General features: G+C 39.1%; 1 protein-coding gene across 1 annotated transcript in view; it reads right to left on the bottom strand.

Moving 5' to 3' along the window:
- Positions 1–1,418: 1,418 nt before the first annotated feature.
- Positions 1,419–27,982, bottom strand: part of LOC108134951 (hemicentin-1) — a 49,719-nt gene continuing 23,155 nt past the window's right edge. The window contains exons 4-13 of the mRNA XM_041708832.1: positions 23,973–24,070; positions 22,205–22,350; positions 22,000–22,061; positions 17,560–17,718; positions 14,116–14,244; positions 13,081–13,215; positions 11,205–11,354; positions 9,409–9,495; positions 9,065–9,343; positions 1,419–3,225 (exon numbers count right to left, since the gene is read on the bottom strand). Coding sequence (XP_041564766.1) covers positions 3,044–3,225; positions 9,065–9,343; positions 9,409–9,495; positions 11,205–11,354; positions 13,081–13,215; positions 14,116–14,244; positions 17,560–17,718; positions 22,000–22,061; positions 22,205–22,350; positions 23,973–24,070 — 1,427 coding nt within the window. The 3' untranslated portion in view covers positions 1,419–3,043. The remainder of the gene's footprint in view (positions 3,226–9,064; positions 9,344–9,408; positions 9,496–11,204; positions 11,355–13,080; positions 13,216–14,115; positions 14,245–17,559; positions 17,719–21,999; positions 22,062–22,204; positions 22,351–23,972; positions 24,071–27,982) is intronic.

The raw sequence follows: 27,982 nt of genomic DNA, 5'->3' as shown, positions 1-27,982 counted from the left end.
ATAAGTGACCATATATGTATAGGTGTGTGTCGATGCCAAAAGCCCGACTGCGTTCCAGAAATTTAGGAAACGTGTGTTTCTGGGATAGACACACACACAAATACAGTCACATTTTTGCCGGCCAGCATAGACACTCCCACACACAACACAAAAGAATTGTGAAATTTTAAATACTAAAACGAGAACGGAAGCTAACTTCGACAAGCCGAAGTTTTAATACTCTTTCAGACTTTGCCGAAGTTGCTAAAATTGCAAAAGTAGCGAGAAGAATAACAAAAGTTTAGAAATTATTCCTATGGCAGCTATAGGATATAGACTTCCGATCGGCAAGCGCATTTACCCTGATCAAGGTACGCGTAAATAAGTAAGACTTGGAAAAATTGATGTCAAAAGCTTATATACTGCGCGTAATGTGCTGAAAACCCTGATCGAGGTATGTATAAAAAAAATACGATTTGGAAAAATGCATATCAATAGCTTTTACGCTGCGCGCAATATCTTCAATTCTTGCAAGTAATATCCGATTGTTCCTATGTGACCAAAACGATATAGACGTCCGATCGGGGCGCTTTTCAAACTTGGTCTGCGTACACATATTTTAGGACGACTGTGAAATTTTCAGATCGCTAGCTTTAAAACTGAACTCGCAAACGGTATTCAAACAGACAGACAGACGTACAGACGGACATGGCTATATCGACTCCCCTGTTGATCCTGATCAAGAACATATATACTTTATGGGGCCGGAAACGTCTCCATCACTGCGCTAAAAACTTCTGACAACTCACTTATTTATAAAGTTTAAAAAACACTTCTCACCTTTTCTTGCACTTCTTGCAAGCGAACTTCGAATTTCGTAACTGTCCTTCTCCCCTTTAATTTATTGGATTTTTGTCGCCATCCTGCATGATTCTCTCTTTTTCGAGAACTTTCAAAAAGAAAAAAATTAAAATTAACCGTTTTTTAACATCAATGGTTAAAATGAAAATCTCTTGTAAATATCAAATGGACCAGTCGTTACCGAATTGAACTTTACGATTATTTTTTGGTGTGTACCTGTAACATTTGTAACTTTACAGATTTTCATAAAAAATTTCTTGAGCACATTTTTGAAACATAACTCTACACGATAAGGCAAAACCAAAATCCTTTTTTGCATCGATGTTTGCTATGTTTTCCGACTATCGATACCATCGATACTATCGATTGTGGTATTCTTTGCTTTAACAACCAAACTTTGCTTATTTGATGAATACGTGAAATTTAATTGTACAGCGCAATAAATTTATTGGTAATGCATAGTTGCGCTGTCAATATTTCGAGTATTTGAGGATCTAAATGATCTTTATTTGGCTTAAAAACATTTTTTCTTCTGTTTAAGAATGCAAAGGAAAACACACATTTTTGTCTGAATTTTACATGATTTAAGACGGCATTTTTATTTATTTCCAAATCAAGATGAAATTGTTAATGTTATATTTATTATACAGCTTGCAGTGCTCGGAAACTAAGCTAGAACAGGGTTGTTAATAAAAATATTTTTATCGGCTGAACCCGGTGACTTAGATCTAATTTAGGTTCGAGTCTCATTTTGTAGATATTTATATTCCTGGCCCCTGACACTTACAGTGGCGGAAATAATATTAGAAACGACCATTTCGTCTGCACTAAAAGGCCAATTTTTAAATATGTATGCAAGTTATTGAGTTAAGTTATTTGTTTAAATATGGTTGTTAACCGTTTACAAAGCGCCAAAAGACTACTTCATTCCATGGGAAACACACAAAAACTTCTTTTAAAATGATATGGCAAAATCATGCTAGACAGTTTTTTTTTAGCTTTGGCTATCGGTCTGATACTCTTAATGTAAGAACAAATGTAGGTTCTAGACTTTTTTAACATACTTAAGAGTTTATTACCGTCATATCATGAGTAAGACAGCGATTTAAAGTAAGCATTTAGACAGGATAATGACCAGAAGCGCGTGTAAGCCCTCTTTAACTTTTTTCCCTGGAAAAAAGAGAATTCATATTTTGGAGTGGCCGGTAAAACCAATGCTCCAAAATTTGACTTAGAACTTTGAAGGGTTCCTTAAAAACGAATTCTATATTCTTAAATCCGAATATAAGAAAGAATTGTGGGAAAATTACAAAAAATATAGCGGTGCGCCAGTAACAACCAATTTTGTTCCAATCTGAAAATTTAGTTACCTCGTTAGTGCTCTGCAAGCTTAAAAACTGATTAATATATCACTAAATATAAAACGAATCAGTCATACACTTTAAACAATCAAATAAATACTGTGTTTTTGAGACTTAAGTGCAAAGTTTCTATTATTTTTTCCAAGGAAAATATTTATTTTATTTTTTCTGTTAACAAAAAAATTGAATATAAATTGATGTTCTTTAATATAAAAAATATAAAAAAAATGGTTTCTATTTTTATAGTGAGAAACAATTGAATAATTTCTACGCGTTTTTATTATCTTTTTCCGCCACTGTATACTTTACCTTAAACTCACTCAGAATGTTTTCATCTATAAACTATATTTATGTTCAAAACATTAGAAATAGTATGAAATGGCGTTCATTTTGGTCAAATATGGCACAAATGTGTTATTTCTATCATACTTGGCAAAAAGATCTAAAACGAATGCAAGTTTTTATTTATCGCAATGGAGAAAAAAATATAAAACTAATAAACCGGAATTATAAGGCCAGAAATATAAATAGCAACGCTTGTTCGATGCCAAAGACCATTTTTTTGGCTTAAGCCCTAATGCTTTACATTCTAATACTTTGTATTTCCGTTGCGAACTCCAGTTTCCTCCATTTAATAGCCGATCATTCAACTTTTAGCTTATACTATAGATTTACCTTAAACATCAACAACTTTTTACAGTAAGCAACTTTCCGAATAGCACAAAAATTATAGATTTATCTTGACCAACACGATTTATGAGGGTATTGCTTACGAAGTAGTTTATCTTAGTTAGTCTAGCACTGGGTTTCCATGATGTTTTGTACACATTCCATCGAATAGATTAGCCGGGCCACGCCCCCAAAGCCATCGGAAGCGTTAGGATCGGCAAGTACGGTGCGAGACAGGATGCCCAGCCCTTCAGGTCCTGCATGCGATCCAGGTCGTCGGTCAAGGACTTGGCGTCATGCTTCACGGGGTACGGGCTCTTGCCGTCCGAGCGATAGGAGGCGCTGTGATCGGAACCTGAAAGTGGAGGATGGGAAGGGGAATGGGAATGTCTTCAATGATTGATTGAAATATTTATGGTTCTTTTGTGGACTCTTTGTTTTTAGTACTCCGACTCCGACTTAATCAACTGACACATGCCACTTTATGGGGCGCCCTTCATGTTGGCGGGACTCGAATGTCATCAGCTGAATGTCCTTTTTCAATTATGCGCTTGCCACACGCCAACGAGCATAAACAATAGACCCAGGATGCGTTTATGACCAGCCATTTGTAGCAGGCGACAATGCGAAAGAGATAAAAGGACCCCCGTACTCGGGATACAGGATACACAAACCCAAACTGTTTGTCAACTGGCAGAGCAGAAAGTATTGCATAAAAGGGACACAACTTTGCCTGCCCCACTTATTTATAACATTCTCACTTATACAGTTTCCCACTCAATCTCTTCGAGGGAAGCGAAAGTATTTCACCTCCCTTGCCCAACTCGCCCAACTCGTCCTTGCTGGTATTTTGTTTCAATTTCACTTGGCAGCATCGAAAATTGTTTCGATTTTTATTGCTTAAGTGCGTTAAACCCTTGCGCCATGCATCCCAAACACGGAGGGGGAATTGTGGGAGGCATTCAGGACACATGGGAATCGGGATGGCGAGTTTGCAGGAGGTGCAGGACTGAGTATTGTTTTTGCCATCAATTTATCGGGCAGTATTTTTTGGTGTTTTTTTTGGTGTTTTTTTTGCGAGTCGTCTTCCTTTTTCGGCTGTTTGTTTGCCCGGAAATCTGGTTCATTGGACATTTGTTTGCCTGTTGTGGAACGGGGCGTTTCTGTTCTTCTTTGTTGCTCTGCCCGATTTGGTTTTGTTTGACTTTGACGAAAGGCCATTGGTCATTAGGTGGATGGCAAACAATTGTTTGCGGGAGATCTTGTTTGGCTTGAGCCTGCGAGCAATCTACAGTATAAACAACCTAGGGATTACACCCAGGTTGTGGCGCTTAAATTGGTTCGCGTATCAAGCTTGCGCAGAAAATTCACTTTAAAGGGAGTTAAAAAAAAAAGGATCATTAAGTGCGAAAATAATAAGTTCAAATTGTTGTATGTTTTTTATGATTTTTTTTAGCCTCTGATACTAAAAACTCATTTTTTACTTTCATTAGTTTAGGGAGAGCATTTGGGAGGTTGGGTTCCACTAAAATTGGTACTCCAAGAAAATTACACTTCTTAATGCCAACAAAAATAACAGAAGATATGTAGTTGGAATTTAAATAATCTTTTAATAAAACAGAGAGGTCATTTTAGATTACGGTGGGTGTGCAAAGAGTGATTTTTTGTTGCTTTCACTCTGTAAATTGGTGAAAAAATAAAAAATTACATGACATAGATAAATTTATTAAAAATATTCACGAGAAAAAGTGTAGTTTTTTAACTCCCTTGTGGCGACCTCCTCTATTCAGACAAGCTAAAAACCAAAAAGAAGTAAACATCCGGTGACCCCACAAACCGTAATCGAACTTCATTGCATTAAACGAACTTTGTCATAACTATGAAATATGGCCCGACGGCGGGTCCTTCATTTTCGGAGCTGTTACCTTCGGTCCATCCAGGGACTTTTCGAATTGTTTTTAACGAGAACCCTTTTATTTTTATAACGGAAATGCGCAAATTGCTTTGCACCGGGTTGAGAATGTATTTGTCAGTCTGTGTGTGTGTGATTGTGTGTCCCCGGCTTTTTTTATTTTTCCATAAGCAGCTTTTCCACAAAACTCCTTTGGCTGCTGTTCCTGACTGGCGTTGCCTTGCTTGTTTTGCTGGCGTCTGCAAACATTTCCATTTCCATGTGTGAAAGCAGGCAACACCAACACGCACCGAGGTCCTTCTGCTGCCGCCTGTGTGTGTGTGTGTGGCTGATTTTTATTGACGTTTGAGCATGTGTTTATGCGTACCTCGGTGTGAGTTCGTCTCCCAACGGTGTCTTTAAAGAGCTTAGGCGTGGAGAAAGGGGGGAAAGCAAAGAAAGCCTGTTTTTCCCAAGCAAAACGCTTTATCCCAAACGGAGCACTCTTAGAACTGCTCGAAACTTAAAGACGGTTTGCATGATTCCTCGGTCGATCCGCGGGGAGCAATAGGCCTAATAGAAACAAACTGGTTCTGCCTACGATACCCTCGTACCAAAAAGTCGGGGGCAATGATGGGTGGCGACTAGCTTAACTCCATTAGGCAGCAGCTATAACACCTCGATTTCCGAGCCTGTTGCACTTAATGGAAGTAAAAGGAAACGCAGCCTGCACTCTGCACTTGAGACTCACTTTGGTCCTGGCATGCGTGGTATTTATTGTGCGGTTTCCCCACTTCCCAAGCCCTGTTTTTCCCCCAAAAGAGCGGCTGCATCGCACGCGATGTCTGTTGCATTTCATTTACTTCATCATTTTTCACGGAGCGGCATGGAGAAGAGGAGGGCAGGATGGCAGGATGGCAGGATGGCCTGTGCAAATTATAGGCAAATTATTGCCAGACACTGAATGCTGAAGTAATCATCCGTCCGGAACCGAGTCGGATTCGGAGCCGGACCTCCAGTTTTCCCTGGCCGGGCAACGCCATTTTCTTTTATTGCATTTCCTTGTAATTTGTGCCATATTGTTTGGCTGTTGGGCGCACAAATTAAATATGACAGCGACAAGAGGGAAACACCAGCAGCTCCTGTGGTTGATTGCAACATTTTAATGACGGTTTAAGTGGCGGCCGAATGCATCTGCAGCACTTAATGGCCACACCGGTTTTGTGGCCTGGGCGAACTAAGCGCTGACCGAGCGAACGGGGAATCGACTCCATTGATAATTGGAAATTGAATTTAATTGGCATGCGGACATGTGTTCGCACATCTGGGTGCAAGATAAACTCACTGAGATAGCCCGACCATTATAATTTATCAGTATTAGAGTTTTCATAGTAATTCGTTTATGGGAATTGTGCCTTTAAGTGGGTTTTCGCTTTTCCATTTACTTAGGTGAGTAAATACCTACTTATTAATAGTGTTTGATTAATTTCAAAAGTCAACTGCAATTACTTTTTCAAAACGCACAGCAGGTGTTTGTAATTTCCTCATATTGAAATACCTGAAGGCTTTTAATATGCAAAGGACAAACAGCAAGAATATTGGCAATTAACACAATTGAACACAATTTGATGAAACGTAAACATAATAGGAACTGAACGGAAAGCCAAACTTTTTAGGACATTTAAAAAGCGACCGAAAATAAAAAGTTATTTTGGTATAAATGTGATGACAAATTCATAACATTTTTTAATAAAGACTTTGTTCTATTGAAGAATTTTCTTTGTGGACCTCTAAAAAAAAACATTAACATATAATAAAACATAAATTTATTTCTCTTAAAATAACAGTTTGGGCAGGCTTTTAATATATTATTCAGAGAATAACTGTTACGAAGGACTTTTAAAATATCATTTATATCATGACTGTCAATTATAATATTTTTTGTGATTTATATTTCATATATCGTAACTCATAATATAGTTTTTATAGAACCAAAAAATGAGGGTTACATTTATAGTCGTTATTATTACTGTACAACAGAATAAAAAATACATTGGTGCGACTATATAAATTTTGTAATTTCTCCATCTCCCTCAGTTTTCGAGAAAAAGGACCTCAAAGTGCCAAAAAGGAAGTTTTTACGGGTACTTTGACGGTACTTTTAAAGACCTTAAAGGCTCATGATTGGTGGTGCCTAAGATATGCTATACCATTTTTTAGAACAACAATATTCATGTTAAGTTCTAGTTATTTTCAATAATTTCACTATAGAGAAAAATAGGTTCAGGCAGTAAAATTCGAAGGTCCCGTAAGATCTAATTTTTTGAAATTTTTTTTAAAAACTGAGGGGGATGGAGAAATTCCAAGGATGAGGTCGTGTTCAGCACACCGAGATTTATAGAGTCGCACCAATGTATTTTTCATCGTCCTCGATTTTTGGCTCACTGTAACAGTTATTTTGTGACTCATATAAAGTGTTTACACTTGGACTAGTAAGATTACAGTCTTTAAATAACAGCAAGAATTGATTTTGATGTAAGAACCACAGAACTTCTATAAAAAAAGTAATACATTTTACTATGCCTGCTTGAAAGTGAAAGGAGTGAAGAATGGGAAAACTTTAAATTTAAAACACCTTTAGAGTGCCGAGAATCAAGTGATGGCATCACTTTCGCTTAACACATTTCCATGTCCCGCAAATAAATGAACGTTGTGTGTTGGGGGAGAAAGGAGCGCTTTGGTCATGAAACTCCGCTTGTCGCTGGCGTGTTCCGCCTTAAAGTGTCAGCGGCCGGGCAAAAACAGTCGCGACATATGCAAAACGCGGCAACGATAAGCGAACAAGCCACCCCCCTCGGGCGGCGGTGGCTACCCAGCAATACACACTACACACTGTACACTACACACCATACACCATACACATCCACCTCCTGGCACGATATGTGCAACATCTAGCAGGTAATAAATCTAACTGTAAACGCAGCGCTTACGACGTTGCATGCCGCGCTCGAAAGTTGTCGTCATTGCAGCACCCGCATCCAAGAGCCCCATTTACCAGCCCCATCTGCCACCCGCCTCCAAATGGATGGCCATCCTGCAAGAGATGCAACATTTCTGCTTTCTGCTTTTCTGCTTGCGTTTGCCAAAAAACGACGACGGGATAAGTTTGGGGGCAGCTCCATCGCCTTGACGCCTTGTGTGCAATTTGTCTGCTATTTTTATATTGCGCTTTTCGGGTGGCACGCCCTTTTACCGACGCCCACACCCACGCCCACACCCACGCCCACCCTCATATTCAATTTGTTCGATTTGATTTTGTCGAGTGCATTTTATTTTTAGTCGTGCGCGTATGCAGAAAATTCCCGCATCGCAGCAAAGGGCCTGTAAAGTTTTATGCGTTCGTCCTTGCGAAAGGGGCAAAAAAAAGGGAACATTGTCGCCAATTGTGCGATCGGCGGAGGAAGTGGAAATCGGAAGGCAAGTGTAAAACTTTATGCTTATCGATTGGCAGCTGCTCCACGGAGACGTTGACTTGCGCTTTAACCCACCAGTTCGATAGTTTCATAGGCACCTCGGGCTGACTGGATTTCTCCCTCCTTTCGGCCAGAACAAATAGCAGAATCCCATTATTATTTATTATGATTGTACATTACGATGGTCCGCATTAGCAGCACATTATAGCAGACACACTGTCAACTCAGCAACTGGGGTGAAGATTAGATGGACACCGAATAGATCCCAAAAACCTTGCCGTTGCATGCCAGAAAGTCGTATTTTCTCTCACAACGCGACAAAAAGAATACGCCAGCAGACAGAAAGAGGAAAGATACAAAACACATACTTTCATATGTGTTGGCCAAGTATTTGTACTCTTTCGCAATTGATGAAGGGGGGTATATTGGACCATCAGAGCCTTTGGTTTTAAATAGATTTAAAGTCTTTATAATGACTTGATTTATATTCTTTTTAATTATGGAAGACCACGTTGATATCAACCTTTGATAGAATAGGTATTATTTTGTACAGGGTATCTGCAGGTCAATACCTTTCGCGCATGCCAAGGTTCCCTCGCAGCACGAGCCAAAAGTATCTATATCTAACAAGTGGCGACAACGACATGCCAGAGACCCTTAAGCCAAGCAGCTAAAGTCGTTATGATTTGTCATAAGCATAAAATAAATGGCCAAATATTTATGGTGTGCTACAGCGCCCCCAGAGAGGGATTTCCCATCGATTGCCGGGCCTGCGAGTGGCTTAACGGTCCGATTCCCCCGAGGTGAAACACACACAGCTCACAACTCACCGAGATTCTGCTGCTGCTGGTGCTGCTGGTGCTGCTGCTGGTGGTGATCCCTTCCCCGCGAGGAGGACGAGGAGTGGTGATCCTGCGAGTTCCACAGACTGGACGTGGCCCCCACGAAGACGTTGTTCAGTCCGGAGGAGGCCTGATCCTGGCCCTTGTTGTTGGCCTTGCCGCGCTGCAGCTTCGTGCTCTGCTGCCCGCTGCCCGGGTTGAAGTTGTACGGATTGTTGTTGCTGTTGCCATTCGCGTTCTGGTTGCCGCTGTTGCCGTAGCGTTGATCTGCGATTGGGAGAAGTATAAATAAGTAGTCTCAGTTTGGGGATGGCCAAAAACCGGGTGCTCACCTTTGTTGTACTTCACCATGACCACGGGCACTGTGTTGATCGAAACGGTCGGAGCCATTGTCGTCATCGTGGTGGTCTGCGGAATGTCTGCGGAGGGCGAAAGGCCTGATTTAGCGATTCAAGGCAGTATTTCAGCCGGAGAAGCCCAGCGATGCTGAAACCTAATCTACTTGTTTACCTGAACTTGTTGCTCTAAAAGCTCTGGTATATCTGGTTCTGTTTTAAAAACACAGTTTTCGTTGGCTTCGATTTGTTAAATTCAACATTTGCCTTTGGTTCAATCTAGGCTAAGAATAACTATGGTAGCCATACATAAAGAAGGTTAAACTATCTTAATTCAAAATTCGGATTTTGAATGTGCCTTCTTAGTAAAATTAAATTGACATCAGCTACATTTCCAAAGTCATTTCAATTTGTCATATCTACAACATTTTTTTATTGTTCCTATTTGTTAAATTCAACATATGTCTTTGGTTCAAACTTGGCTAAGTCAAAGGTCTGAGACCAATCATGGTAGCCATAAATATGGAATGTTTAATTAACTTGATTTTAAAATCGGATTGTGATTGCCCCTTTTTAAACGTCCCTTTAAAAACTAGTGTTGCGAGAACAATAAAATTTAGATCAGCTACATTTCCAAAGTCATTTTAATTTTTCATATCTGCATTATTTTAAGTAAAAGAAATCAATTAAAATAACTATTAAGGCCCAGAACTCAGGATACAAAAAGAGCTTCCAAAACAAAAATACCACTTAAACTCAATTATTTAGATAATTACTATTATTTAATTAATGTGTAATTCACACTGGCTAAATTGAAACAAAAATTTTTACTCTCATTATGTATATTTGCCTATTAAAACAAATGGAATCTAATGCTAATGGCTCCTGTTACTACAACATAAGAGGTCAATGATGGGGACAATATAATAGTTTGTTATTTAATATTGCATTTTCATATTAGCTCGACATTTTAGTACAAAGTGGTGGCTATGACTTCCCAATCATTCATCATTGTCATTTTGTTTCGAACAAGTGAGGTCGCCAACTGCGCCATAACTTTTAAAGCAGAAGATTATTACATTTTTACCATCTGTTTCGAAAGATTTAGTGACTTTTTAAATTAATGTTTGAATTAATACTCGCGGTTGCATTTGATATCAGTCGATAGCTCAAGAAAGTATTGCTTGAATAGTAGTTGTAGTATTTTTTCTTTGGTAGCCGGAGTACCAAAACAAAATTGTACTACCAAAATTTTTGTGAAGTTTTTTGTTTTGCAAGCAGTTTTGGTTGCCTGAATACAAAGCCTTAAACACGTTTCTTTTGCCAAAGTTTCTTTTTAACAAGTAGCAGCTGTGTTTTTTAAATATAACTATAAACGTCGTCAGTTCTTAATGCCAGGGGATTAGGCAAACACTTTACTGGAAATTACCATATGTTTGACTTTCTCTACACAAGACTGGAGGAAGGGTTACGGGTCGGAATAGCCTGCTGCTCGTAAATCAATCACTGACACTGGGAAACGGTCACCTTCGAACTGCGAACGACCCTTTGTTTTACCAGGAATTTATCAGGCAAACACACATTGCTGTCGGCTCCCGCAGAGTCATTGACTTAAATTAATTAAAAGCTCCGGCCGGGCAAATAGTTTGCGCCTAATTGCCAGGGGCGCTCTGACTTATGGCCATTGTTGTTTGGGCTTTGGTTTTGGTCCTGGCTATGGATATTGTTATTGTTATTGCCATTGGCACTGCCAGGGCATTCATGTAGTTATTGTTACTTACGCAAATACTTACGGTACAGTTTGATCGCGCCGTCTGTGTCGCCAAGGGAGTTTTTGGCCACACATCGATAGGCCCCGAAGTCCTGGATGTCCACTTCGAATATGGTCAGGCGCATGGTTATTTTGTAGCCCGATTCAAAGGTTTCCGGCACAAAGCGCTCGCCTGAAAGCAGAAACGTAGGTCATTGTAAGAGGGTTCTTCCTGAAACCGCAGTGCACTTTGCCTCTTTTCGAGTCGAACTTACTGCCTCCTGCCTTCTCCTCCTCACAGCCTCTTGTCAAAGTAATTTAACTAGGAAAGAACTTTGCATTCGCCCTACTCAACGCAACTCAACTCAGCTCGGCTTAGCTCAGCTCAAATGGATCCAACTGGGGCAGACCCAAGTTGGTCTTGGTCTGGGTCTTGGTCCTGCCCTGCCAAATGGTTCGTTTTAATTTATACAAAAACAAGTCTGCTATGGGCATTGTTGCTTGTCCCGTTTTTGTTTGTCATGCAGGTTTTGATTTACGTTTGATGTCGGTTAGATTTAGTAGCACTAAGCCGAGCATTACATTCTGTCCAGGTTCGGTAATTGTTATGCATGTCGGCTGGGCGACTGATTACCCCAGCAAAATGCCATTGTGATGGCCCAAGCAGAGACGAAGATTCCTCCCTATTCTTGATTAGAAATAATTGGGATTCGGGGGACTAGAACGGGAAGTTCATTTAAATTGCTCTTCGCCAACTGGGCACTTTCGCCGCCTAATCAAGGGCCTCTTTAAATGGCTACACTTGAAGGTTTGCTGCCACTCCCACTGTTTTTGCGGTTATGGAAAACCTTCCCACTATCTCACAACTAAAACAGAAAACTCCATTAAAATCCAACGGCGGTCGGACAGTTGCCGGCAACTGCTTCTGACTTGAGGTCATTTTCAATCACTTTTTCCCATTTTCTCCGCTGGCAAAAAACAACTTGAAAATAACTGGAAAAAAGAAAAGCGTACGAACTGCATGTCTGTGACTTTTTCCGCCGGCCTCTATGCCGATGACGATGCCTTTTCCCGGCCACGGGGCGCTAGAGGGTTAAGTGGCACGAGGGGCACTGCCGCAGTTATTCTGCGACCGCGGATTCGAGTGTTCGGCTGAATGTTTATTTTTTCCATCGCTTTTTCACTCGTGCTCTGCAGCACTTTTTGTCATCGTGCTCAGTCCATTTCTCAGTGAAGATGAGTGGAGGAGTTGAAGAGGTTAAATGAAGAGATGGACCCATCCATCGTTAAAGGCCCTTACAAAATTAAATTGAACGTACTGGATGAGAGGTCGGGCAGAGCAAAGCTCTACACTATTGGAATTGAACTGCGAATAAGACACGGTTGATAGCGACAGTTATTAATTTAATAATCTCATTGCAAAGATTTCAAGCAAGCCCTTTCAGAATCTCACTTTGCCGGAATTGGATATTGCACCAATTTCTACTATAACTTTATCTGCAGCTTTTTCTTAATTTAAAAGCCTCACTGAAAATATGCAAATTTATTTTGTTTTGGGCTAACAAAAATATCTCCAGAGTCAGACATAACACACCACACAATTCGAGCAGAACAATCTTAGTTGAAATATGAAGCTTTTGAGGATTCGCCGATTGAGGTGCCACTAGGACCTCAAAACTATTAATAAAAGTGCTTAAAGGTATGCAACAATATATTTAAAGTTTAGAAGTAATGTGTGAACTACGACTTTAATTTTTGAAGAGCATACTTTTGGAGTGGTTTAAAAACTCTATTGATTTCTGTGGCTTTTTTATTTTGCATTGTAATTAATGGCTTTACCGATTCCTAAGCTTCCAATGGGTTAAAAGTTCATTGATATCCTGGCAAAGATTATGTTTACCATTTGCAGTGTGACTTACCCGGCACGATAATCGTATCGTTCTTCATCCAATAGTTGATGGACTTGGGATACGCCTCCGACTGGCATTCCAGGGTTATGTTCTGGGTGAGCGCAGCGCCGACTAATTGATTTTGTATCCAAATCATGGGAGGAACTGTAAAGAGGAGAGAAATGCCAGAGCCAGGCGTGAGCAGAGGGGATAAACGCTGAGGGCAAATATGTGGGCCGAAGTTTTGCGTCAGGTGTGGAATGTTTGAGCGATTGGACGGAAGTGTGGGTGGGTATCCACCAACGAAGGAACAAAGAATTCCCATTTATAGAGAATTCCGTTCGTTATCGTTATTGTTTTTCTAGTGCTTTATGCCGCCGTTTGGCAGTTCGCTGCGGTTGCCATTTATTGTTTCCAACTAATTGCTTTTTAATTTTATAGCAAAGCCACAAAAAATGCTTTGCTATCGGAACGATCCGATCCGAACCGAACTAAACCGAACCAAACGGAAAACAATTGCGGTTGGCTAACCGAGGAGGATTCGTCCAGAGCAACTTCTCTGGCAGCCCGGCTTAAATATGTGCCGTGAACTTACCTAACAAATTGTTGAGCAATTTTAATTTTTATTTAATTAGCGAGAAGGAGCCAGGCAAAGTGCCCTGAAAATGCTAACTAGCTGCCAGAGGGCGGGGAGCTGAGCACACACTTAATTATTTGCTTTATGCTTGGCACCTAAATGTATACAGCATTTTCCGGAACTCCCCCCTCCACCTCCCACCTCCCATACCCCATACCCCACTCACACTCGCAGTGGAAAATTAAAATGCAGGGCATATTTAGCATGGCAAGATTTCGAGTGGGGCTTTGTGTGAGTCGCAGTCTGTGACTGTGTCTGGTGTTTTCCGCTGCGGTCTCGTCTGGAGCACCCTGCTCCCTGCTCCCTGCTCCCTGCCCCCTGACCCACAAGCAGCAGTAGCAGCAGTAGTAGCATGCGGTGTCCTGGCGCAGAACTATAAATATTTAAATATGCTAAAATTGATGGCCCGCCCCGCCCCGAATACTCACAGTGCACAATGAGCATCACACGCTTGCTGACTGTTGGCGGGATGCCATTGGAGGCGATGCAGAGGTAGGCGCCCATGTTCAGCCGATTCACTTTGGCGATGGTCAGGAAGGATCCGTTGAAGGCGACGGCTGGGAATGGTAAAGAGCACAGACGACGGCGATTAATATCGGGGCCACCGCTGGGCATATCTATTGCAGCAATCGTTTTTAGAAGCTAAAAATATGCCGGTGAAACTCCATAATCGCCAAGCTAGTTAAATCACAGAGCATTACGGGAATAAGTGGCTTTTAAACTGCCCCGACACAAGTATTATTGTTGAATTAGTATTATTAAACATCGTTTTTGATTTCAGATTAGCTTGATACCACTTAATTCAATTTTGTATTAACTTTGCTAATATGCTAATAAAAAATTGCATAATACCACTGCAACTTCTAGATAAGATAATTCCACCGCACATGCAATACATGAGATGATACTTTTTACATGTTTCAACAACCAGACTTAATTGCTTAAGCGTATACACTAAATCAAAATTCAATTGCAACTTCGTAAATAAAAAATTTACCTCAAAACAAGAAAGAAAGCAAACTTCGGCAAGCCGAAGTTCATATACCCTTGCAGCTATTGCAAGAATTTAACATATTTGAAAACATTAAAATTATGATTTACTGCGTATATGTTTAAAAACATTGAAGCTATGATGATTAGCAACTCAATTATTTGATAGTTATTTTATATATTTTTATTATTTCTATGGGAGCTATATGATATAGACGTCCGATTTTGATCAAATCTAAACCATAATTCTGAAATATTTAACCATTGCTATATGTCGAAGAACTGAACAAAAAATTAAAAAACAGAAAAGTTATAATTTTTTTCATTTATTTTTCCGATTGTTCCTATGGGAGCTATATGCTATAGTCGTCCGATTTTGATGAAATTTAAACCGTAAATCGGAAATATTTAACCATTACTAAACGTCGAAGAACTAAACAAAAAATTAAAAAACAGCAAAGTTATAATTTGTTTTCATTTATTTTTCCGATTGTTCCTATGGGAGCTATATGCTATAGTCGTCCGATCCGGCTCGTTCCGACTTATATACTACCTGCAATAGAAAGACAACTTTTGGGAAAGTTTCATGCAGATAGCTTTAAAACTGAGAGACTAGTTTGCATATAAACGGACGGACAGACGGACAGACGGACAGACTGACAGACGGACAGACGGACGGACAGACGGACGGACAGACGGACATGGCTAGATTGACTCTACTAGTGATGCTGATCAAGAATATATATACTTTATAGGGTCGGAAACGTCTCCTTCACTGCGTTGCAAACTTCTGACTGAAATTATAATACCCTCTGCAAGGGTATAAAAATTAAGTTAAAATATACTTAGATCCAAAATAAAATGTTTATAAATCGACTATATCATGACAAAACCTATGAAAAACAATGAAGTTACTCCCTTTCTGAATGTGAACACATTTAAAGTAGTTGTATTTATTCTTAAAATATAACTGCCAAGTAATATGTTTTTGTCTACATTTTTCTGCATTTGCTTGACATGCTTCGAGGGCAAGATAAATTGAAGCTTATTGTCTTTCACACTTAGTGGTTCCTATTGAAGTATTTTATGCATAGCCCAAAGTAAACCAAAAGTTTATTTGTATTTTTCCTAAATGAACAACTGCTAGGATTGTGTTCACCAATAAAGTTGGTCTAACTGAAGTGCACAAAATAGCGCACAAATAAACCGAATACCGTCTAACATTTTTTCACTTTTCGCCTTAATCTAAATATTTGTATGTTAAATTTTAATTTAATACTGGCCATTACTGGACGTTATGAAAACCCCACTTGCAACGCTAACTTAAAAGTTTGTCCTTCAGTGGTTGTCTTTCTTTTGAAAGAAAGGCACATCTTTGGCATGTTTGATAGTTCCGCCTCCGTGCCTTCTTTTACCTCATTGCATCCATCTTGCTATAAATTCCTGATATTTGGCAATGTATATCTGAGTTCAATTTTTTCTGGGCGAATAAAACCTTAAATCGGTTGCGATTTTGATCTGGGGCTGAACGTTTATTTTGTTGTAACTACAAGACGCTGTGCATAAAGCAGCGATTAAGTTTCGAACGTTCAAACCATTTTACTTCCATCAACCGCAATAAAGCAAATTATGGAGCTCAGATTAGTTATTATTCGAGCAGCTTACACGGGTTAATTACCGAGGAAGGAAAGTAGCTTTAAAATGTTTTGTAATGAAATTTAATGCGGGAATAACACGCTTGGGCCAAAACTATCCCAAACCACTTCGCATGTGACCAGTGATGCCAGGAGTTGAACTCCCGCACAAGCTAGATTCTGTATAAACAAAGGCTAAAAAGACTATATGATACCCATTACTCAGGTTATTCACTTTAAAATAAATATTCCTCAGAACACAATTGTGTGGCGCCACCTGTCGAACTGAAGGATCACTACTACCAGCTAAAATACGAAGTGCACTACTTACTTAGCCGTGTTTTAGAGTGACATGACAGAGTTTCGCGATTTGTAGGATGTTAAGTCCCAATTCTGTGGCTGTTATAGTCAAAGCACAGGCTTAACCAGATCGACTTGACCATGATCAGTCGACAACGCTTCCTTTTAACTGTTAAAAAAAAGGATTAATAAAAATAAAAACCTAAAAATCCTATATAAAAGATTTAATTTAAATATTTAATAATAATAATTAATATTATTTAAATTAATGTGGAAAACATTAGAATAAAAATAGTTCCGGTTTGATTAAAATTAATTTTATTTAAGTTAAAACTGTATGTTTTCAAATAGTAAAAGTAAAATAATGTAATAGTAAAAAAATATATGGTTGTTAAAATCAACAATTTACATTTCATTTTAAAATTAAAAATTTAATAATATTTAATATTAAAAATTTGAATAAACGTGGAAAATATTAGATCTGCAATGGTTCACTTTTATTTTATATGCAATATATTTATGTTTAATATAGTTTCAATTAAAATTAATTTTTAGATATAAAAAATATAAACACTTTCCGTTTCCATATTTAAATTAAAATAAAAACTACATTTTCCTATATTTAAATCAATTCCCAAATTTTGACTACAATAAAAAAAATGTACAAACATAAGCAAAACAAGTAGGTATTTTTGTACTATATACTAATAAAACAGGTTAAAGTGCTGCTCATTAAATATGAAACGTAAGAACTAGGACATGGTAGAATTATCAGGACTATCTTTGCTTTCTATTGGTTATGCCTTTTTTTATATATGGACTACATAGACTTAAATATATGCTTGCTGACGGCAAAACGCTATGTATAATTTGTTAGACAATTCCACACTTAAATATGCTAGATCTAGCCTGAAATGGGCTAAACTGGCCTCACTGCAAGCGACTCACCCTCTGCTCCGTTTGGGAGCGGTATCAGCTCGCCACCTTCGCGTCGCCAGGTTATCGTCGGAGTTGGAGATCCCGTCGCGGCGCACTTAAGGGTCACGTTGGAGCCCTCACGTATTACCATATCGGTGCTGGTCGGGTAGTCCAGTATATCGGGCGGCACTGTGGGTGGACGCCAAAACACGTGCCCACATGTACGCGGAGATACGAAGTTTTTAAGCGGCATATTATTCATACGCAGCGTGGGACAGACACCGCGTTGTTGTTTGCGTGAATTGTTCGCCAGGTGTCAGACAGTTGGCAGTAGGTTGAGTTACAGTTTGTTAGCGGTGATTAAGTTGTTTGCAAGAAAGAGAGGGATTTAATAAAGACATTGTCATTATGTTATTTTAGCTACTGTTCCATAAAAATACTAATACAATACAATACAATAGAAGGCCACAGTTTAAGCAACAGTTTCATTCTTATTTTGCGCATGGCAAACCATAAGTTAGCTCTACAGTTTCTGGAAACTTGGCATTCCCATGCCATAGAAAACTGAAGAGCTTTATGTCTGCATGTGCCCTTTGCCCAGCACTGCAATTAATTATAATTTTACGCTCTACTATTCTGAACTTGCCAAAAAAGAAACAGTAAATAGCGGATGATGGCCCGAACAGTATGCAAAGAATATTGATCAACTTATGGAAACCCTTTTTATATTACATAGATTTAAGTGTCCTTCAGGAACACTTCCTTAACTTAAAGAATAGAGAACTCTTTAAAGTATTGCGATAGCTTTTTACCTTTTCGTAACTTGTAGTAAGTTTCTAAATTGATTTCCTTCTATTAACAGCACTTTATTTTTTTATTGCCTTTCACATCCCTCCAAAGTTCCCAAAAGCCAAATTATGACTCACACACAATGTAACTTTGAAGTCTTCATGCCAACAATGATGTGCATGTTTTACAAAATGTACTTTGACTTTTCGCTCGGCCCACACACAGCTGTATCCGTCATGTCCTACAAATTGAATGTAGGCTCCGCTCCAGCTGCTTTTGCTTTCACCCGTGTTGACTTTTCCTTTAATGGCTCGACTCATGTCACAAAGGCAGCTATAGCGGGGGGCGGCACAGGTGGGCGTGGCTGGCAATTTCTTTTCTTCGCCGCCATTATTGTGCGCGGCGTGAGCTGATAAGTTATGAAATCAGGTGAAATGATGTGTGATTAAGTTGACGGTAAAGAAATTAATTTCAATTGGATTGAGATGACGGCAAATGGCAGATATGAGTTTGACTGATTTAGGGATTTTCGATAAGAGCTTCAACTTAAAGCGCTAAATGCTAACAAAACTACAATATTTTTGAGAAAAAAAAAATCGGCCACAAAGCTGGATTAATAACTTTTCCATCAATTCAGGAAAACCCCAACAATTGCATTTGAAAGTATCCGCAAAATTGATATTTGTTTAATCGTTTATTCACATTTTTTAAGCTGTATTCAAATCAGCTCGTCTATTTCTGTGGACCCAGTTCAGCTCTTCGGACCCTTGGGCTTGGTTCAGTCCGAGCCCATTAAACCATAGGCAAAACGTCAGTAAAAGAACATATTGCTTTATATAAACTATTCAATGCCTGGCTGGCTTTCACACTCATCCCAGTACAAAAACATCACATCATCGCAAAAAACAACAAACTAGCCGGCAAACTAGGCAAAACAAGACCACAAAACTTCAGCGAGGAAAATGTGAGAAAAATACGGTTTGGTTTGGTTCGAAATTTGTTTTCTAACAGTGTTTGTCGGTTGTTCCATTCTGTTTTTATGATGTATTTTAGTGACGTTTTTTAAGAGGATTTAACGATTAACTTACTTTGTAGCTAGCCAAGAGACTTAAAAAACAGTTTTGTTATTACAAAAATTTTTTGATTGTTCTCAAAAATGACTTTAATATTCAAGTAACCTACTCATGTCAACATGTCTTAAATTTTCATAAATTTCTCGGAAAGGTCAAAAACTAAGTTTTAGTTCTGGATTATTTGAATCGTTTTAGTTTTGCAAGCTAGTGAAAAGTTATATTTGTATGATGCCTACTCCCAATTATATCACTGTGGACTGTCGTGCACGTAGTGTCGATGAGCATAGGAAAGAGAGTCCGCAAGGTGACTACCATAAATAGCCGCCATATTGACATTCAGCCAAAAATATTCCAATCTTAAAAAAAAACGAATTGCAATCAAATTGTATCGTGGTGGTGAAAATGCGACAAACAAACCGAAATCGTATAAAGCATTCGAGCACAGAGAAAATTCTGAGGCTAAAAAATTGAGAATTTGAATTCTTAAAATGGGGATGCATTCATTTTGAGTTCAGATTTTCCTTAACAACTCACATTGAGAATATCACTACCCATTTTAAGAACGATAACTTAAATTGAGAATATGTGTACATGAATTTTGAATTTGAAAACAAATGTTAATTATTAAATCTATCTTGCTTTTAAGTTATTCCTTATTCGTTGCAAAAATTAATAATAATTGACAAATTATTTGATATCATTGATTGTAAAAAGGTGTCTTTTGTTCGATTGGAATTTATAATTCGCGATTTTAATAAAATACTTGTACTCTTTACCTCATGTTTCAAAAGATTGGAACCTGGTGGCACACCTTTCAGGAGCTATTTTAATTTTAAGTGTCTTAAAATTAGTAAAATGAAAGTGAAAGCTATATCACATGGTACATGTTTCAGGCTTACACAAATTAGTGTCAAAATCTTACTAAGAATAAGCTTAAGAACTGTATCTTGTTAATATGATATGTGCATTCTTCGCTCCAAATTACCTTAAAAGCGGTGTAACTTTTTTAGTACAAAACTTTAGGTGGAACAAATTTAAAACTGTGCTGCAGCTTCTGACTTAAATTAAATACCCTTTGCAAAAGTATGCAAGGGATTGCCTTTGCGCCACACTGACCCTTCGATGTTTTGGTAACGTGTGGTTTATACTGCATAAGTTTTTGTATAAATGATTATAAAACTTTGTTTCATATCCAAACGTTTTAGGTTTACCAAATAAAAGAAAAAAAACTATGTTAATTAGGTAAGAAACATTTAAAACGTGGCGCTTGAATATTAAAATAAATAGACAAATAGTTCAATTACAGTTACAGCAGAAGACTTTGAAAACGGCCTTAACTGTTCAAACTGCATTACTAAGTCAACGAGCTGAAACGCAAGAATGACGTTTAAAATAGCAATTTTGTTGCGCGTTCAAGACCTGGTTTTATTTGAGTTCAGTCAACATGTTGCTGCTGTTCCAAATGAGGTCACAACAAATCCCCCTGCTCTCCGTTTTTCCAGTCCTTGTCAATTTTGGTTTATCAGCTTGCCCTTTTCCATTTCCCAGCGACTGGCTTATAAGTGCTGATCACTTTCACGCCGCCGTTTATTTGCTTATTTCGCGGTGTGGAAAACTACAACAGCGACGACGACAATAATAGTTGGTTGCCATCGCGTGGCCTGAATGGCTGTGAGTGTGGGTTTTAGGGTCGGATGGGATGGAGATGGAAGTGAAGGTGGAGGTGGGTGGAGCAGTGAAAAGCATACACCACAAAATCGAGCACTTTGTCAGTGGCAGCTGGGAAATCCGCGCTGATTTAAGGCGGCTTGCCATTTTGCTTATGGACTTAGTGCGGTTGTGTGTGAATTATTCCTGTGGCAAGCCGCTGTTGTGCTCAGTGTATGGGGCGGTGGACTGGGTCCTTAATGAATTTCAACATCAATGAAAACACAATCAACCAGAGTGGTTACTTATGCGGATGGTGCGAGGCGACCGGAAACGAGACACAAAACCCCAGCTCCGAAACGGGGCGGCATATTCATTTTAAATTCGCCTACGGGGCGGTTCAGCCCGCTCCGGTTGCTCTGAGGTTTTTCGGTGCCGCTCCAACGTCTACGCCGCCTGAATAATTAACGCCCGGACATGGACGACCTGGACATCGAAATGGACATGGACTTGGATGGGACTGGTGAAGGTGCAGGTGCACATAGCATGTAAATTGTTTCATTACCTATCGCTCTCCGCCGTTTGTGGCAACTAATGTGTTGGTTAAGTGAAAACTTTGCAGCCACAGCCCGTTGGCATGGAGCACGGCTTAAGTCGAACAGTTGCCTCTTCTTTTTGCAATTATACCCAATCGGGAGTCGTTGAAAGTTGCACAACTGCGTTTCCCTAGCCCGAACTCTGTTCTGCCTTCAATCGCAACTTGGCTGAGCAATTAGTGCAATTTGAAAAACTATCAACAGCAACTTTGTTCCAGCGCCAAGCCACTCCAGGCAAATTACAACTCATTTGCGCTGCCCTCAGAGTTACATGCATCAATTTCATTTCATTTCATTTCCCAAGCTTTGGTCTATTTCGCTAGCTGAAAAGAGGGAGCTTACGCAATCTTGAATCGAGTACTTACCGACGACGTCCAGGTAGCCCACTTGACTCTTCATGGGATCCGTGTTTATTTGGCACATGTACCTGCAAACGAAGCGAACGGGATTAGTTTACTGGATATGAAACGAGAAATTTGCAATTAAGGAACTCGTTCTGGACTTGTCATGTTTTAAAAGATTGCCCACGGGCAGACATCCTAAAATGCAGCCTGACAGTGGATACATTACCAGCCTTTGTCGGACTCCTTCACATCACGTATACGCAAAATCCAAGCACGTTTCTCGGCGTGAGTTATGCTCATGCGATGATTTTTGGTTATGACGTGATTTTGTATCGTTAAAATGGTCTGTGTATCGACACGTAGCCACGCAATCTAGAAGAACAGAAAACGTATACTGTAACTGGAGTGAAGGAAGCCGTTTATGTTTGGTTAGATTTGTGTTGTAAAACTAAAACGTTCAGCGATTTTCTCGTCCCCATGCTAATGCCCCAGTAGCGTGGCTTGAGCTCATTTATTACGCCCAGGCTCACGGCGAGTGGGAAAGTGAGAAAGGCGGGAAAACAGCGGGAAAATGTCACCAAGGAGGTGAAAAGCTTTTCGGATAATGCGCCTAGCCGATGAAAAGTAGTGCAAACTGTGCCGACCCGGAGGCCCGTGTTAAATTGATTTCAATTTTGTTCTATATTCTTAGTACTCGGGTTGACAAAGACCCTTCCTCGCGGCGGCTTTGTCATCGGGGGTATTATGAAATATAGCTCAAAGAAACTGGAAGGTGTGCTGTGCCAATCGCGAGCTTTGTGCTAGATTCTGAGTATTCCTGATTGCATAGCTTTGAGTTTGGATTGCTATACGGTCTGGGACACTTCTAACATGGTATCAAATCTAATTCAACAAATGAAACGCCAGTCTCATAGTGATCATCCTTGGGCAGAGTTCTCTTTGATCACCGGTTACTGAGGTTGTTCTCGCTTCGGCTTCGTTTTCTGGAGATCAAATAAACTCGAACCCAATTACCTCGGGGCACCCAAGCTATAAGGTAGAGAAAATGTTGTCTTCCCACTACTCAGACATCAATTTCACTAGCTTTCAATTTGTCTGCCCCACGCAACAGTGATAATGATAGCATCGTTTGGCATTACAATCCAGCACAATGGGCTCTAATAACCTGGTTAGATAGAATCAAAACGGACAAAAAAAATGGGGAACGAAGGATTTCCTATTTTCGTTTCGCCAATTCATTGAGATTTGTTTTTCGTTTTGTTTACCTTTTAGTGTGTCACGAAATCAAAGTACCGCCCATGGGCCCGGAACGTGCCTAACAAAAGGGTCAACTCAGCCCAAAAGGACGACACGCAAAGGGGGAAAACTAGGCAACAAACATTTCCCATATTAGCAGATTGAGTGAAAATGGTTTTAACTGACAGCGCACAGTGTTCCGAAACCCGTTTTTTATTTGGCATAAGCAACAAAATTAAAGTTACCAACGAAAATGAACAATTTACTATGTATTCCTATATGGACAAATCAATAGTTCCTAAGAATCTTATTCTTTTACTCATTTTTGAGAATGAACATTCAGAAAATATTATTTTACTGGTGATATTTTAGTTCAGAAATCGGTGCCATACTTCAAGGATAAAAACAAAAATTAATTTCTTAAATAATTATTCTCTGAAATCAGCAGTTTAATATAAAGATTTTTGGCTAATTGTGGAACACTTCCTTGAAAAATCTTAGTCTAATAAAAGATATGTTGTCACGTGTGATCTTAAATTCCGTACGAGAAATCCATTTATTATCTGCAGAAATGTACCCTTCTGTAGTGTAAAATTCACCTTGCAGTGCGGACGAGAAAACGGCCATTAGACTCCCTTACTTTTCAATATTTAAATATAGTGCTCATACAAAATAAAAAAATTTGTTTGCATTGTTGACTGTAAATTGGCAGTGGGAAACACTGTGCAGGGAAAAGAAGTACGTAGGCAAAAACTTACCTTGTAGGTCTGCAAATTGTCGACTACGCACTGGAGTATAGCCTCCCGACTCACGGGCACCGTCACATTCTGCAAGAGCTCACCGAACTTTGGAAGATCTGCAAGGGAAAAGTGGGAAAGAGTACTGAATGGTTCTCCATCTAATCTAAAACAAGGTACATATCAGGTTGTTTCCTATGATCGATGATTGAAACATCTGTATCTACCTCTGTTTCGAATGGACAAAAGGCCAGCTCCAACAAAGTAACTATCGTTTTGTCAAATTATTTAAACCAGAGGTCATACTTGCCTTAGAATAGGGGAGCTTGACTTATGTGCGTTATGTTTAAGTTAAGAGCCTTAATTCTAAGATAATTCGACTATCAAAACAGCATGCTATTTTGTATATATCAAATCAAAATGTTTTTTTTACAGAGATGACGAATTGATTTAAAATAAATAATATAACAAAAATGGAACTAACATTGGAACCTTGGATAATTTGACCTTAGAATAAGTTTCAAAAACGTTAGCGAAAATTTGAAACAAGTTTTGTTTTCGGATACTTGTATAAAAATCAGCCGGGCAGATATGACTGTTACTACTTATCTTCTTGGAACAGCTTACATTTTTTTGTTTTTATTTATTTTTATGAACTTTTGTGAAAGCGAATTAAGGGCATAAACTTAATTCGCTTTCACAAAAGTTCATAAAAATAAATTTAACAAACAATTTAACTTCTCTATTTTTTAATGTATTTTGAAAATTATTTTTGACTTGGTAATAATTTTATGGTTCAGAATTACGATTTTAGTTTTATTAAAATCGGATAACGATATTATATAGATGGCATAGGAACGATCGAATAATTAAATCGTCATAGCTTTAATCTTTTTAGACGAATGCGCAAATAAATCAAAATTTAAATGTATTTTATTTTTGCAATAGCTGCAATGGTATGTAATCTTCGACTTGCCGAAGTCTGCTTCCTCTTTGTTTTAATATGAAACAAAAACGATTGTGAAAATCTTACGACTTAAACAGATATATTTCCTTAGTTTTGTGATATATTTTCATTAAATGAAAATCGAACGGGACTTGTACGAAAATAAATCCAATTCCTTTGTGTTGAATTTAGATCCAAGCGTCCGATCGAGTAGCTGTACTGCTTACTCTGCTCTTAACTTTTCAATTATATGGCAGCCCTGACTTAATAAATCAAGGGAAAGTTTAGAATGCACCATTTAATTCAATTTAATTTGTGAGCCCAGATGTAGATCAGATATTAGCGGCCGGAGACCACAAACGTTCCGTTGTGCTTAACATAACCCACGTCAACATCAACAATCATGGCCTAGACTGGCCTGTCAGCCAGTTCTCAACCAGTCAATCAAAGTGCCTCCCCGCGCACCCACCCACCCACTTTGGAGCCACCCACATCGCAGCCACCACCTCACGCGAATGTTCAGCGGAGCGTTGGAAAGGCGCGTTGACTTTAAAGGCGCGCCCGCAAGTATGCAACAGATTTGTGGTTTGCTTGTCGAGAGGGTAGGAAAATTTGAGGGCGGGGCTGGAAACTTAGCCGCCCCCCGCCGCTGCTTTCTGTTTGTGTTTGCTCTTGTTTGTCGCTGACATGCTCAGAAACCTCAACGAAGTTTGCGCTCCGCACACGCTCCGGAATAAAATAAAATAAAAACATACATATATGGAGGAGAAACAAGTAAAAGTCTGCCAGACGGAGGCTTTTTCTCATATGCGGGGCACGCATCGGTTAAGGCAAATCAACACATAACAATCTTGTACTTAAAATGCGTAAACAAGGCGATAAGCAAGGGTGATGGCCAAGAAAGTGGCGGGCGAATTTTTTGATGTTTATTGATGCGGCCGTAAATCTCAATTGCGGCGGGGAAAATGCGCAACGTCGGGCGAAGGGCCACTTTCTGCTTGTCGCTTTTGTGTGTCCCCATCCTGCCGTTTATTGTCGCCTAATCTCTTCCCAAACATCACGTTTCGAGTTGTCGACGATACCCTTACTTTTGTCGGGTAATGAACGGTTGGGAATCGTTGCAGTCGTGGTAAGCAATTTATGGGACATGACTCAGAAAATTATTTACAGCTCAGGTGACGCAGGGGATGAAATTTAACCCCAGAAGGTGTATACCATAAACTTAAAAAAAATAAAAAAAGGTCCTCGTTTTCAGAAAGCAGGTTTGTCTGCTTAGCCCCACCGGTCAGTTTTCCTTTGCTTAAACTTGTACTGTGTAGGCATCCATATAATTGAACAATAAAAAAGCCAGGAGCTTGAACCAGTTTTTTATTTGCTTTTCCCTAACAAATCGTTCCGGAACTGAGTTTAAAAGCCTTGTTAAGAGCTTACAATTATTTATATTGAGTTCTTGGTAAATATAAATATTTACTATTTTAAAAATTTGTAAAAAAAAGTTTAAAAACACTTGACTGGCGGTGGGATGGAACCTACGTCCCTCCACCACCCAAATGTATATATCAGTGCTGCGGTGTACCTAGACTTTTGTACCTAGATACGAATATAATTCCACTTTTTGGTACCTTTTTCCTTAGCTAACGATTTTCATGTATCTTTAAAACATGCTTAGTTAGGTATTTGGGTTCTGAAACATTAAAATATGTTTCTTTCTAGCTTTTTTGTACATTTTACCTTACCTAGATACTTAAAATTTGTGTACCTAACTACTTATTTTCGTAAGTACCTAAGTACCTAAGACAGATCCAAAAACTTGGTGCCTTTCTCAACACTGGTGCATTGCATGTAGTTTGAGCGACAGGTCAAGTGCAAATTTACTTGTTTCCAGGAAAGTTTTACACAGCTAAGCGATATTCAATATTTGTTTTGCCTTTACGACTATAAAATATCACTGCATATTAGAAAAAATATGTCAATTTAATAATAACAGTTATTTTCTGATTTTCTTCTTTATTTATTCTCTCGGCACGGCAAGCAAAAAAATATGTGGCGCCATCTGGCGTTAAGGTGATTTTATCTGCTAGCATTGACATCATGGAAAATGCTCAATTAATTTTATAATAACTTATTATTGCGTTTTAAAAAGTTTTGGTTGGTTAATATGAGGTCAATACCAGGTCTCTGCCGAATTTTAAAAACTTTCGCAGCACACTCGATTAAATGGTTGCATGACTATTTTCATTTAAAACAATTTTTATGCACGACGTTGTTTTTAGCAAAATCGAATATTTGTTGTTGGTATTTTAATCCATACCCAAAAAGATCACCGTGCAAGAGCATTTCTTAGCTGCACGTTTGTGCGGCTCACTTGATAATAATAATGCAGCCGCGTGCCAAGTAGCCTCCACCTCCATTTGGATGTTCGATTACACAGCCCTCGATTCGTCAAAGCCGAAAAGGAGCCGTCCTGTTCTGCCCCCCATCACAAGCTGTTTTGTCATCGTCTGCCGCCTTTTGCCAACTCATTTGATTTGCCTCCGCCTATTGATACATCCACACAATAAGGATATGAGCGCGTGTGGGGGCTTTTATGGCATACTTTCTTCGAGGCGGTCGTGTGCGAATATGTGGAAATTTGTTACATATTTTGCGCTTCGTCTTCGGGTTTGAAAGTGTGATTGTTTAGTGGATTTATGGGCATATGAAATTAGGATTTAATGGGCCTTTGCTTTGTATCTGAAGTGGATATATGCCGCAGAAACCTTCGGATCCCATGGCGCTGGGTGCTTAGCATAATGTTTATGATGTACGGAATGAAATTGCAAATCGCCGTTTAGCGTCTGTTCTTTGGAGGCTTAGGGGCTTGAAAAAGCCCAGCTATGTGGCTGCCCCTAACTCATTAAAAATGTTGTTTTCTTTTCGATATGTTCTGCTCACTGGGGACAACTTAAAGGGGTTTGAACAGATGCAATTCGATTACGTCCAACTCATGCCCTTAGCGAAGCTCTCATTTGATATTATAAACTACTTTGGCTTAGTTGTCAGTGCCTAATGGACCACTTTCTCAAGCTCTCTAGGCACAATTTCC

Source organism: Drosophila elegans, unplaced genomic scaffold, assembly GCF_018152505.1.
Source record: "Drosophila elegans isolate 14027-0461.03 unplaced genomic scaffold, ASM1815250v1 contig_397, whole genome shotgun sequence".
Lineage (NCBI taxonomy): Eukaryota > Metazoa > Arthropoda > Insecta > Diptera > Drosophilidae > Drosophila > Drosophila elegans.
The sequence above is the reverse complement of the archived record's forward strand: the minus strand, read 5'-3'. Positions and strand labels throughout refer to the sequence as shown.